The sequence below is a fragment of the Amia ocellicauda genome, chromosome 3 (assembly GCF_036373705.1).
Source record: "Amia ocellicauda isolate fAmiCal2 chromosome 3, fAmiCal2.hap1, whole genome shotgun sequence".
NCBI classification, from domain to species: domain Eukaryota; kingdom Metazoa; phylum Chordata; class Actinopteri; order Amiiformes; family Amiidae; genus Amia; species Amia ocellicauda.
In genome coordinates this window covers 37,128,590-37,141,400 of record NC_089852.1, presented here as the reverse complement: position 1 = coordinate 37,141,400, position 12,811 = coordinate 37,128,590, and the positions used below count along the sequence as shown (strand labels likewise).

At 37.1% G+C, this 12,811-nt stretch overlaps 1 protein-coding gene across 1 annotated transcript in view; it reads left to right on the top strand.

Moving 5' to 3' along the window:
• The window catches only part of tmem135 (transmembrane protein 135), a 65,286-nt gene extending 62,648 nt beyond the window's left edge, over positions 1-2,638 (top strand). Inside the window, exons 14-15 of the mRNA XM_066699283.1 lie at positions 739-806; positions 1,591-2,638. Of these exons, the coding sequence (XP_066555380.1) occupies positions 739-806; positions 1,591-1,726 (204 nt within the window). The 3' untranslated portion in view covers positions 1,727-2,638. The remainder of the gene's footprint in view (positions 1-738; positions 807-1,590) is intronic.
• The last annotated feature ends 10,173 nt before the right edge of the window (positions 2,639-12,811 follow it).

Sequence of the window (12,811 nt, the reverse complement as noted above, 5' to 3'; positions counted from 1 at the left end):
AAAAAAAAACAGATTCTACAGTTAAGTGTACTAGTTATTTTTAATACAGCACTGAATAAAACATTTCTAATGAAATGTAGGTGAAGGCATGCCAATTACTATACTTCCCAAAAGTAACTTGGGAACATACCTACAGTTATGTATATCATCATGTTTATATTTGTAGATATATATTACTGTACACAGGGAAGTTATTGTATTTCACACATTCCTCTACTGCAGCGGATAAAATTAGGAGTGTTAGTTAATATTCTTGAGTATGAAAATATTCTGGCACTGAAATGGAAAACGGCTCCTAAAATTCAAAAAGTAGCAGCTCCTTGTCATCTGCATCTCATACTGAAATAAACCATCTTTAAATGGAAACGTTCACTGAAAATAAATAACCGTGCCATTTTAAATCTATATCAGCCTTGAAATACCATATTGAAACCATAATAATTTATCTTACCATTAGCGTATTTTAAAATATATATATACACACACACACACACATCTTTGAAAAGCCAAAGGTATCAGATTCTTTGTGGCCTGAAAAGAATGTTCCTCGGCATGGAAACTTGCTTGAAACTATATGGAGTAGATATGGAGTACTATAGCATTCGACCAAAAGCAAAGAGACGGTTTAAACATTATGAATAAACTTCCAGTGTAGCAGAATGGCTGTGGCTCAGGAAGGTCCTGTAGAGATGTTTGTGAGGTGAATAATGGTTTTCTCCACTGTGATTCTCATATTAGGCTGTGATGGAAGTCCAGAATCTGAGGCCTTCATATTGGAAATTCCTGCTGAGACTGACCAAGGGCAGGTGGGTGAATGATGGCTATTTATACAACTCATAACAGAAGTGTTATTGGATTTGTATTATGTAAAGAAAATGTGGTGAATATTTTTAACACCGGTTTCTGCAAACTATTTTAACTTCATTTCAATTGAAATCTAAAATGTAGTGTTTCGGGTCTTCCAGAAGGAAATATTGCTTTTGGCACAGTTATGCTAAATCCTACTGAGTTCTGGTACCTCATAAATATGTATATATCTTTTTTTTTTTACAGAAATACATTTAAAAGGAATGGATAGTATTTCACTTTTGTGTAATGGTTAAAATACAATGGTTTTAGTTTGTCTTTCAAAAATATTTATAGTCATAATTTAAAATGTTTTATTAACTATTTGTACTCTTTGTAAAACTACCAGTTACCCATTTCAGTGTATTGCAGCTCTTTGCACTGGACTATTTTTTTCAGAAAGCTCCCTTAATGTTTTGGCAGATGGGTCATATTTTATTATTATTAGCAGTATTATGGATGAAAGCTGATTCACATATCAATATTATGTAAACACCGTCTCTCGTGTGCTTTGTGCATGACTGTGCGACTTTAGAGAAGATTTATAAGCTGTAATCTCTCGTTCCTGCTAGGCTCAGGTTTGGGGCCAAGTTTAGCTCACACATGCTCAGTCCAGTCAATCTAAAATGACTGAACAAACAAGTGCCAGAGTTTTAGTTGTCGGAGTCTTTGGTGTATTGCATGAAAACCTGGTGATTTCCCAGCCTTTGCTCGTACTGATCTCCTCCTCCTCTGTGTTGGCAGGTTTGCTGTGATGAACAGAAAAGCACTGGATGTATTTGGAACCAAAGCATCCCAGGATTTTGGGGATTTTATACCTAAGCTGGATCCCAGATACACTGTAGTTCCACCTGAAATTGAGATGCAGCTGGGCTCCTGAGACTGGGGGCCCCGAGTGCTGATGCCGGAAAGTGTCCGCTCCAGAGTGGCCCGTCCTGTGGAGCACAATCACTTGATCAGTGTTATTTCAATGTGAAACCATTTTTGCAGGGGGGGTATGATCCGTTTGGTTTTGAATTAAGCATCACCCTGCTCTCTTCCAACATATTTGCAGATGGAAACTGTGAAATTGTGGGAGGCACTAATTAGCTGAAATGATCCACATATCTTGATAGGCAGAGTTTCTAAATCTAGCAATAATTAATTTGAATGCGTAACACTAGAGGCATAAAAATCAGAAAAACTGAAACTTAGTGGAATTAGCAAATCATGTAAAAAAGTTACAATACAATGTTCTTTTTTGTTTAATGAAAGTATAATTGCTTTCTATTAAAATTGTTATATTGAATTCAGGTGTAAACTGTCCTTCTACGCAAAAACCTTTTAGTTATTGTAATACATTCTACAGAAATGAGTGCTTTTGATGCATGATAGAGTGAGACAGGAAACAGGAGAGATCATTCAAACAAATGAGATCCAATCCGGCTTCAGGCTGTCATTGCAAGCATTCTCCCGATCCTGATCAATAGCCATGACAACATAATGCTACAGTTGGTGAGAGAAATAATAAGAGGCAAAACATTCCTACAATTTGTGTAGAAACATTAAGGCCAGGATCTTTTTTTTGTTCCTGGACTTTGCTGCTACAAGTACATGACCTATTCCCTAGAAAAATGTATTCATTAGTTAAACTATTGAAATGTAAGGTCCTGTACCTATATCTGTTTGATGTATTTAAGTAAATTTTAAAGAGAATCACGTGTGTCATCAGCATTGTTTACTGGCATTGCTTTCCATTACCTTTTCTTCTTTACCCTTTGGCTAAAAATAAAAAACAAATGCTCTGAAGGAATCTGATCGAGCTTTTGCTAACCTTTTAACAAATTACAGGATGATTTTCAGATATTTTATTCTCCACAAAGTTGGATGTAAATTGACCTGCAGTAAAGTCTAGCAAGTAGCACCATAAGTTTGGAAAAGTGCAATTTAGGCTTCGACCGACCCAGAGACTTGACGCAGAGGGTACTTTGATAGTGGGCAGTAGAGAGAAGAATCGTCTTCACCGCACACTACTCCTGTGGCTGCTCAGGTGCCTGCAAGGTCGGGGTCTTATCTGCGTCAACTTATCTAATCAATGTGATAAATTGTATCTGTAGGCCTTTTGGTAGGTACATGGTGTTGACAACATGCATATCGGAGGATGTGGGCTTTGTCTCATGCCTATTGAAGCAGCACCATGTCATAGTGGGGAGCCTAATTAATTAATTAATTGGTGATTCCAAATTGGGGTGAATGAGTTAAAAATAAAAGAATGATGGCACTTTGTTTTGGTAGGTGGGGCAAAATGTTGTTTTGGTCTGGGCTGAAGTAATTTTTTAACACATTTGGAGTTTGAAAGTTTTGAAAGTAAATCTTTTACGGGGCCAAGAAAACTTTGAAAGTCATCCTGATCTTGTTCTCAATTTGTTATATAAAAATAATACGTAAAAAAAGGAGCTGTTCACAGATCTATGAATGTGGTCCACCTATTTCATAGTATGCCTTGTTATGGTTTCGCTTTCATTTTGGTATTGTCTCTTGCAATTGGTTTATAAAACTATTTATTTCCAGGCTACTTGCATGGTTTGTATACATCAATTGCTTAAGCTCTTCTGGAGATTGTACTGTAAATTAAGGACATACATGGATTTTTCTAAAATTTTCCCAATTGTGTTAAACTACTTGAAAGACTGACATTAATCAAAACAATTATTTGAATAGCAGTACTTCTATGAATGAATGTAAAAGGAATATTACAGTTCATTCTCTTAAAATACATTTCACATCACAAAGGACCTAATAGGCCTCACATTTTGCAAAAGAGGCCATATGATAAGACCAAGTAGCATTTTTAGAAGCAACTGTGGTTGAAACATTGAATCACCACTGAATGTATCTTCTTTAATCTGTGTGCAATTTGTTAAAGCAGTGAGATCTTAATGAAGATTTAAAAAGGCAACTGTCTACAGTACATACCAATGAATGTTTAATGTTTTCATAGATATAGATTATATATATATATATATATATATATATATATATATATATATATATATATATATATATAAAACATTGAAACGTATTATTGCCAAAACATGGCAGACATCCAAATGAACAGGTCATTATCATTTTTGACTGAACTGTTGTAAAATGCAGTTTCCTTCATTGACATGTCATTGCTTACTAGTTAGACTGATTGAAGGAAGTCTTTTGAAGTTAACAATTCCATTAAAAAAAGTGTTGTTTTTTTTAACGGGAAATGCACAGCAGTGATTAAATTGACAAACTAAATTAATGAGAGATCGGTAACCATTTTTTGAAAATTGCAAGTTTGATCAGTAAATTGTCTGTACAACGCACACCTTTTAACAGACATCAAATCTTTGACAGTTTACAGTGAATTAAATACAACCCCATAGGTAATAAAGAATATGTTTTGTAAAAAGTAAATATTGTAGATAATGTAACTTTTTAATTTACAAGGTACTGTATACAGTATATCTTTTTACAACTGAAACTTCTGTTGTATTACATTTTATTTACAATTAAAAACTTAATGAAATACTAAACACCCGCCTGCTGGTTACTGCCCTGGATTAGAGTCTATTAACAAACTATCGTAACATTGTTAACTCGCTACTTACTGTAACTCCATGTGCAGGTAAGTGGGGGTTTTTTCTGCAACATTTCAACAGCATAAGCTTTTCATAAACACCAGAAATACCACTTGCTTGCATAATGCATTAACATTGAGGGGCTGTGGGAGATAAATTAGTTCCCTTTTTTGTTTTAGCGATGTGTAAAGTGCTGGGTTCCTGGGTCTAAAGCAATCTATAGTTTGTGTCTTCCCTGATCTATGTGTCCAATGACATGCACAGTGATCAATTACCCACTATGCATTAGTTTGTAAATTTAAAGAGTCTGGGGCTGAAGTACTGAACCTTCCACTGTGATGGAGGTCTGAATCACAGCCAGCTCCTTCATTATGGAATCGAAGAACCTGTTTCAATTCAGTCATCGATTACAAATCAGATTTGTGCCAAAGTCGTGAAGTGGAAGATTTGGAAGGTACACATCAACTGTTGTCTGTTTTATCAATGTGTTATTTTTGGAGGGACTTTCACAGTTATCCTGGCCCTCCTCTAATAGAGCTGAACAGGAAATGGTTGAAGATTTTCATGTGCTGAGCTAAAAGCTGTAAAGCCCTTTGTGATGGATAGTGTTTGAAATGGAAATCCTTCAACTACCACCATCAAATAGAATTCATTATATTTTGTATTTGTCAGGTGCTATGCTTTTCCATATTAAACAAATTCTGTGGGAGTGGGGTGGAAAAGGTAAAAGATAATGGAGCGAATCCATTTACTTTGTGTCAAGGGGAGTGTTTGAATCTGCTTTGATCATAAAATCGTTTGATTGCGGGCTAATTGAAACTTAAAAGAAAGTAAATAGCTTTTGCATTTTATTAATGGCTTATTTCTCCTCTAGAGCAGTGTTTGCATTCATATATTAGATTATTTAAATAAGCAAGGTTTCATTATGATTATTAATGAGGTCGCTACTGTTTCTCTTTGTAAGTATTTCCCTAGAAGATGGAAACACACGCTAGGGCCCTTCCTGGTTTAAATCTAGTGATGGCCAGAAGCTGTGCAGTCTCTGATATAGCAGAGACTGGCTTTCTCAATTTCTCTTCATTTGGACAAAGAAACCATGTATTCTATATACAGTCTATTGAAACTGATTCAAACAAAAACGTGTAATATATCTGATGCATGCAAAGATATTACATTCCTAGGTTTAGATGACTGCCCAACAGTGATTGTGTAAAGACTTCTTGATAATTCTAGGTATCAGTAAAGCAGGTTATAACACAAGTAGGTTCCGAGTTCACATGTCCGTTTGCACACAAACCCAGGATTGGTTGAGGGTGAAATACCTTAAATTCAGTCTATATATATATATAAACTGAATGTGGAATAGTGCATTTAAGTCTCTCTCTTTAATGTCATTCTCAGCCATGGGAACAAAAAATCCCCCCTTGTTTATTGCCCTGACCTGCCCCAGGACAGCCCGGTCTGCTTCTCATGACTTGAGAGAGATTTACAGTGCACAACACTGTTTCATAAGTAAGCCCATAAGATACAATGTTGGGAACAGACCCATTCCTAAAAACCTCCGAACACAGCAATCATTATAGAAAAAACACTGAGTCTATGAGCTCTGAAAGCGTTCGAGAAAATACACAACCATAGGGAGATGAAAAATACATTAAAAACAAACCACATTAAGGAACTTTTAGTCTACCATGAAACATACTGTATGATTATAGATAAATTATAGATTGATATAGCTCCAGACAAAAATATCTATATCACATCCACAAAAAGTCGCATCTGCAAAGAAATATAATCTAACATCCGCATAAAATCAACCTCTTCTGATATACAAGAGCAGGTTATTTCTACTTGTATCCACTAGATGCTGCCATTGCTTCAGTAGACGATACACTGCTCGACCGTGTTTCTGTAAGGGATAAGCAAAAGTGCTGGTGCTGGCAGACAGGAGGATTAGCAAACACAAAGAGTTACGCTGGTCAGGTGGTTCGTATACATTAGGTGGTAAGAAACAAGTTACACAAACGCTTAAAAAGGCTCAACAAGCTGCGCACATGGGCCATCTGCATTGTGGTCAGCAGACTCTTCTCTGTCCATGTAGGCTATGGATGTTCATATACTGTTCTGGTCACCTGATCACATGAACACATCTGTATTGCATAAGAACCTACAGCTGGCATTTTCCCAAGGCATGGAAATATACGTATATATTGTGGATTATGGGGATTTATTTATAGTATTTGAGTAGGAAGAATTCGCTGTTTGAGCACATTGACAGATATTTACCTTTGCATGTCACTAACTGGCACCTGCTGCTTTGCAAATATGTATTTCAGAACTGCCTACTGAAAGGATGAACACCTGAATATTTTAGTGTTTTGTTGTTTGTTTAGAAAGGGTTGGATCACATAAGACCGCTTTAGAATAAGCCACTATTCTTGGGAGGGTTCCAGAATTATAAACCCCCGTTAGCTTAGAGCGCACATGGGCTGCAGCATAATGGGCACTTTACAGTGAAGCCGGTGGAATTAGAAAATCTCCAAAAGGTTTATAATTGTCTGGTATGTCTGGCAGTCAGAGTGCAGGAGGGGAAGGCTTATTGAAAGTGCATAATGCAGCTTAATGACCTTTCAACTTTGAACATGCTTGGCTGTGAAGAGCTGGACTGTTTGTGATTTGTTTCAGGGAGAAACTGGTTTTAAGGCAGGACCTACTACATTCCTACTGTACGTGCCTTTGTGGGAGTTTGATTAGACACATTTAACAACATAACTGCAGTTAAAACAACTGGCTAGTAAGGAAATAGTCAACTTAAGGGCAACATTTTTTCTGTATTTAGTACTGGACTGGTGTTGTGCAACCAAACCTTCATCTAACAGCGGGGGTGAGGCTTTGGCATCACTTCCTTTAAAGATTAAAAGGAAAGATATTAATTGCAGAGCACTTCACAAATTAAACTGGACACTTTAGGTCTTCTATGACATGTTAATTGCAAAGTAACTTTGGAACAGCAGCTTTATATTAATTTTTCCATGTGCTTTGTGTTTTCAAGAAAAAATAAATCTAATTATGATTCAAAATATATTTTTCCTCTACTGTAATGAGCACCGGGGGATTCTCTTATCAGGACTTGAACCCTGTGCGTTTCCTCCTTAGTTATACACTAGACACCCCCAATATTACAGCTGTCACTAAAGTACTGGTGGCTCGATTCAACAGAGTTAATTAGAGTGACCGTTTAAAACACAAAATTGGTGCTTCCTTTAACCCCCTTCATCAGTAAGTGGTCTAATAAGGCTTTACAAACATGCACCCTGTTTTTGTTTGTTTTTTAAAAGCTTTTCAAATGCTTTGTGAACCGTTACAACGGCAACACTGTTAACCAGAGAAGTCTCCTTTTCAGTGAAGCATCTGAGAGTTATGGTCATTGTATATAATCATTGGACATCAAAGATTATAATGATCCACTGTTTAGAACCTGTTCAACTTCTGGTTTATTTTGGGATAATACTTATATATATTCCCAAAAACAAATATCTGCAGGTGAATGTTTTTTTTTTACAGAATCAACCTAATGTACTGTTTATAAAAAAACAAAAAGTCACCACTGATTTTGCTACACTTGAATAAGAGGTTGAATTTGTCGATTCTCTATTTTTCAGATTAGCCAAACTGGGTATGAGTGACTTTTGAATATAAGCATTTCTCAGCTGTATGTATTGCTTCAAATCTGTCTCATGGGCCCCATCCATTATTGAAGGAATGATACTCTTACTACAACATTAGGCTAGCCTACAGGCAGCATTGATCTCAATCCTGCCGAGGGTCCGTAGGGTGAGGGGGATAGCTGAAGACACTGGCTCAGAATGCACTCACCAGAAGGAGACCATTTCTAACGACTCATTGCATGTTGTGTATGCTAACAAGGATTGAGAGAGTGAGTCTCTGTGCACAGGTTTTTCCAGAGATGTAGCTTGTAGGTTTCTAAAGATTACTCTTTTGTTGCCTTATACTCAAACAGTGCTTTAAAGCCATAGCTAGTTGATGGTGCTTCTGGAATTTGAAAAGGGGAAATGCAAATCTGAATCTGGTCAGGGTGCAAAACTGCTTTCTCTCCTTTTCCTTGATCTTTACTCAGCACCTGTATTTATAGGTATAAATATAATGGGAGTACATGCATGCTGCTGAAAGGAATTCAATTCATTTGCCTGAAGAGAGAAATACTAGTGCTCACTTACAGCTCTGAAACCTGATCACTACATGGCAAAATGTTACAGAAACTGCGGATAAAATGAAGCATAGAAAGATGTTTGCTTGGAATAACAAGATGACATGGAAGAAGAAATCAATGCATCCAAAAACTAACAAAAATGTGATAATTATTGAAAGTGTGAAAATGATAATGGGATGGACACACTGCAAGAAGAGCAGATCAAAGATGGACAAGGGAGGACATAGAATAGAATTTAAAAAATACTTAGAAGACTACAGGTGTGTCATGGAAAAGAGAAGCTATAGATCCAAACAAATGGATCATTATAGGCTTATGATGATAATATATATATTTTCTTTCAAACCTTCAGATATTCAGATATATATATACAGATGGGAAAACACAATCTAAGATGTGTAAAGTCTGGAATATTGATGGAACTGGTCTACTTTGATTAACACAAACTACAACAACAAAATATTGCTTTGCTTCCTCAAATGCCCATGTGGTATCCCATGTTCGGTGTGCTGTACGGTACGCAGTGTGCATGCTGATGTTAAATAATATATACAGCACCAGGGTTGTGTATTTGTGCTGAGAAACAGGTACCATTAACCCCGCGGAATATCTTCTGCACACCATACAGAAAGCAGACGGCGGCTGCATGGCACACAATCAGTGGAAAGCTTCACTTTTCTGAGCACAGAAACACAAGCCTGTTACACTTGATTAAGGTCCTCCTCCTGACCAGCGAGAGCCCGGCCCAGCCTGTGAGAAAACCCCCATAGCGCTTCAAGCCATCACCTTTATCACTTGTGTACATTATTGATTTTCCCAACAACTAGCTGTGAATGAATGCTTGTAGAGGTGGTTAGGGAGGAATAACAGGGGGCTGGGTGTCAGCACGGATCCTATGGAAACAACTCGTTTTTTATGTAGCTTATTATAATGATCATTATTTATAGTATTTTGATTAATTGATTTTGATTCATAGTTGACAAAAGACAGCACATTGCAGCCCTCATTGGTTTGGTTCAAGTTGCTTATTGATCCACAGAGCTGCTCAAGCCAGCCCCATAGGTAGATTGTTCTTCACCCCCACAACTCTCTGCATAAAGATATTTTATTGCCTAATAATGCACTGAAGGCTTAAAGCAATTTACCAAGAAGTCATCTCTCTTGTAGGTTATAACATTTGTTATTTTAACCTCTTTGGCGATGATATTCCTTTGAAACTGGGATTTATTATTTCTTGATGTCCTTCTTCGAATGCCTGACTGTGGCTGTACTACAATAATGGTACCAGGATAAGACTAGCAACTGTGTTACACAAGGCAAGTGTGATCACACTAGACATGTTCAAGACAGTGCTTCTATTTCTGTATTTAGAGGCCAATTAAAAGCTACAATTTGGCACTTGTTTGTTTTTCCACACATTGAAACAAAATAAACTATTAACTAATGAAACTAAAACTATCAATCTAGCTGTATTATTATAGTAATTGGGACATTCTCACTAAGCTATAAAATATACAGATCTGCGCATTTTAAAACAGTGATATGCAGCAGTATAAGACGTAAAGCGAACAAAGATGTATTTTTTCATTAGAAGCCCTTTTTAATCTACCAAAAAACACCTGACTTCACTAAATGAGGGACAACTGAAGCATTAAGTTTCATCAGGAATGCAATCTGCTTCTTAGGGCTCTTTCAGGTTAATTGTAATTGAATGTTCTAGTCTGCCTATAATTCTAGCATTTGTCTGCCAGCTAAAATGCAGACCCATTGTATTTTATGGTTTAATTGGCTGTCCTCTGAGTATAATAAATACAGATGCAGAGGAGGTTATTAGTATTCATTCTCTACAGTCCTCCAAAACGGACAATGCCATGGCGCCAATTACATTTTATTTCTGGTAGCAGAATAAAATATTTGAGGCTTTCCATGCATCTCAAACATAAGCAGAGGGAAATCATTAATCCAAAGGCTGTAGTCTCCTCATAATGTTCATTTTCAGGTACTATTAATGGGGACAATGCATTTGTGAAAATGTTGTGCACCACTGTATTATTCCCAGATCACTGCTGAGCAGTGCAACAGGCCAAAGGCTGTCATTTGAAATATTCGTTATGTGTTTACCAACTAAATGCAAACACACACAAAGATAAAAGCATGCATAGTGAATGAATTCTGCACTCTTTACATTTGCATGCATGTCAAATTGGGTGGTTGGGCTTGGAGTATGTGTGAGGCGAGAGACAGACCAGAGGCAATTTTGGAGGAAGAGATTATGGTGAATGTAAGAGGATGACTGAGGGGAGCCATGGACTGGTTAAGAACAGACTGCGGAGAAATTAAGGAAGAGTGCGCGGAGAAGTCATTGTTCATGTGATTAGGAGCATGACTCACTGTTGGCTCATTTTATTTTGCAGACTTCACAGTTAGGTTTGACATGATCTCTTCTGAGTTTAGTCACCGGTCATGTTGGACAGAGCTTTGTTTCAAATTGGATGACACGTTCCTTATTTTTTTTCCTGAAGAGACTACAAATATGCATTAGCTGCCTTGCTTTTGTACAATAGCAAACAAAAATATAACTGAAGCCATATGTGCAAAGCCTTTTCTCCGCAGTTTAGCTCCCACATGATGAATCTGCATCTACTGTAGGACTGAGACACAACGTGCTCATAAACACTCGCAAAAGACTTGGAAGGACTCATCGATCAGAAGGTCTGGCTAATGATCATCTTCCTCGATTACAATAAATCTTCCCTTTTCTTTTTCAACAAATGTCGTGTCATGTAGGCGATTCAGAGACGCTCATGACTAGAATGTTAATCTTAATGAATCACTTTCCAATTAACATTGCATGAAAAGGGAGTCCTTTAGTTTCTCAAGCAGTCAGATAATCCAACTCTTCTAATTTATTTAGCCGTCTGCCTGAGAACTGGAATCCCAATTACACCAATGTATTCTTCTCAGAGAAAATGGTGCTGGACTTATAGGTACAGAAACCTATTTAACCTGGCCATCACAGTTCAAATGTGATGTTATAAGGCCATAATTAAAAGGAACTGCAATACTCATTAAATCACAGGTTCTCAATCCTGGTCCTGGGGAATCCCTGCCCTGGCATTTTGTTCCAACTGTGGTCTCATTTACTATGTCTCATTAAATGGTATAATGTGAGGAGGACTTCATGAAAGAGTAGTTTTTCATGACATATTAGCTAACAAGAAAAAAAACAGGGAAATGCTCAAAATCAGACTTCTGCACAGCCCTGAAACAGTAGGGGGCTCTGGAATTTGGCAGCACGTTAATTCAGATGGAAGCTGTCATTCCAAGATCCACCTGCCCTCTGGCATCTCGTTGTTTTCATCTAAAGACATTTCATATTTAGCTTTCATGTACCTGAGGCAGACCTTTGTTCTCTAATGACATGCCATGCCAAGTCAGGGTATTGTGGAAGATGAGTTCTTCGGTAGAAGCCAAAACTGACAACTCGGCTGTACACACTGCACACCAAAAACAGAACTACAGAAAAGAAACAAAATCAAAAAGAAATGCTGTTGCAAGACTAACAGGTCCAAGAAAGAAGTGCCTTGTGAACTGAAACACCTATAGACATTATAATTGCTTCTCTCATATCAAATACAATGGGCTGTATTAATGCAATAGATGGGGGAAATGCTTTCATTTGTTTTCTCATGGTTGTTTAAAAATACAGAGAGGAAACTCATGTCATTAATGAGTTTATCTAAATTAGACTGACATGGATTGGCAGCTTCAGTAGGTTGTTTCCATGTAATGAATGCAGTGGGTGTTCAGGTCAGCACTCTGCCATGCCCTTGTGTTGTGCTCTGTGCAAAAGTAGCTGACAAAATGTGGTACATCAGCGCATCGTGTGTTATGGTACTCCTGCTAAATTAATGAAAAGGGAACCGATTAAGAGAAATGATGAAACAAGTTCTGTTTGTGAGCTTTCAGTAAAGGATCTGATATTCTTAATCTTATGTAGCACTAGAGATACATGGACTAGTATTAAACAATGCATGGAGAGGTTTCAATACAGCGTCATGTAATATCAAAAGAACGATTTCTGTCATTTTGTGATTTGGATTTGTTTTCACAGAAAAACAAAGTGTACTCCGAGGAGAAT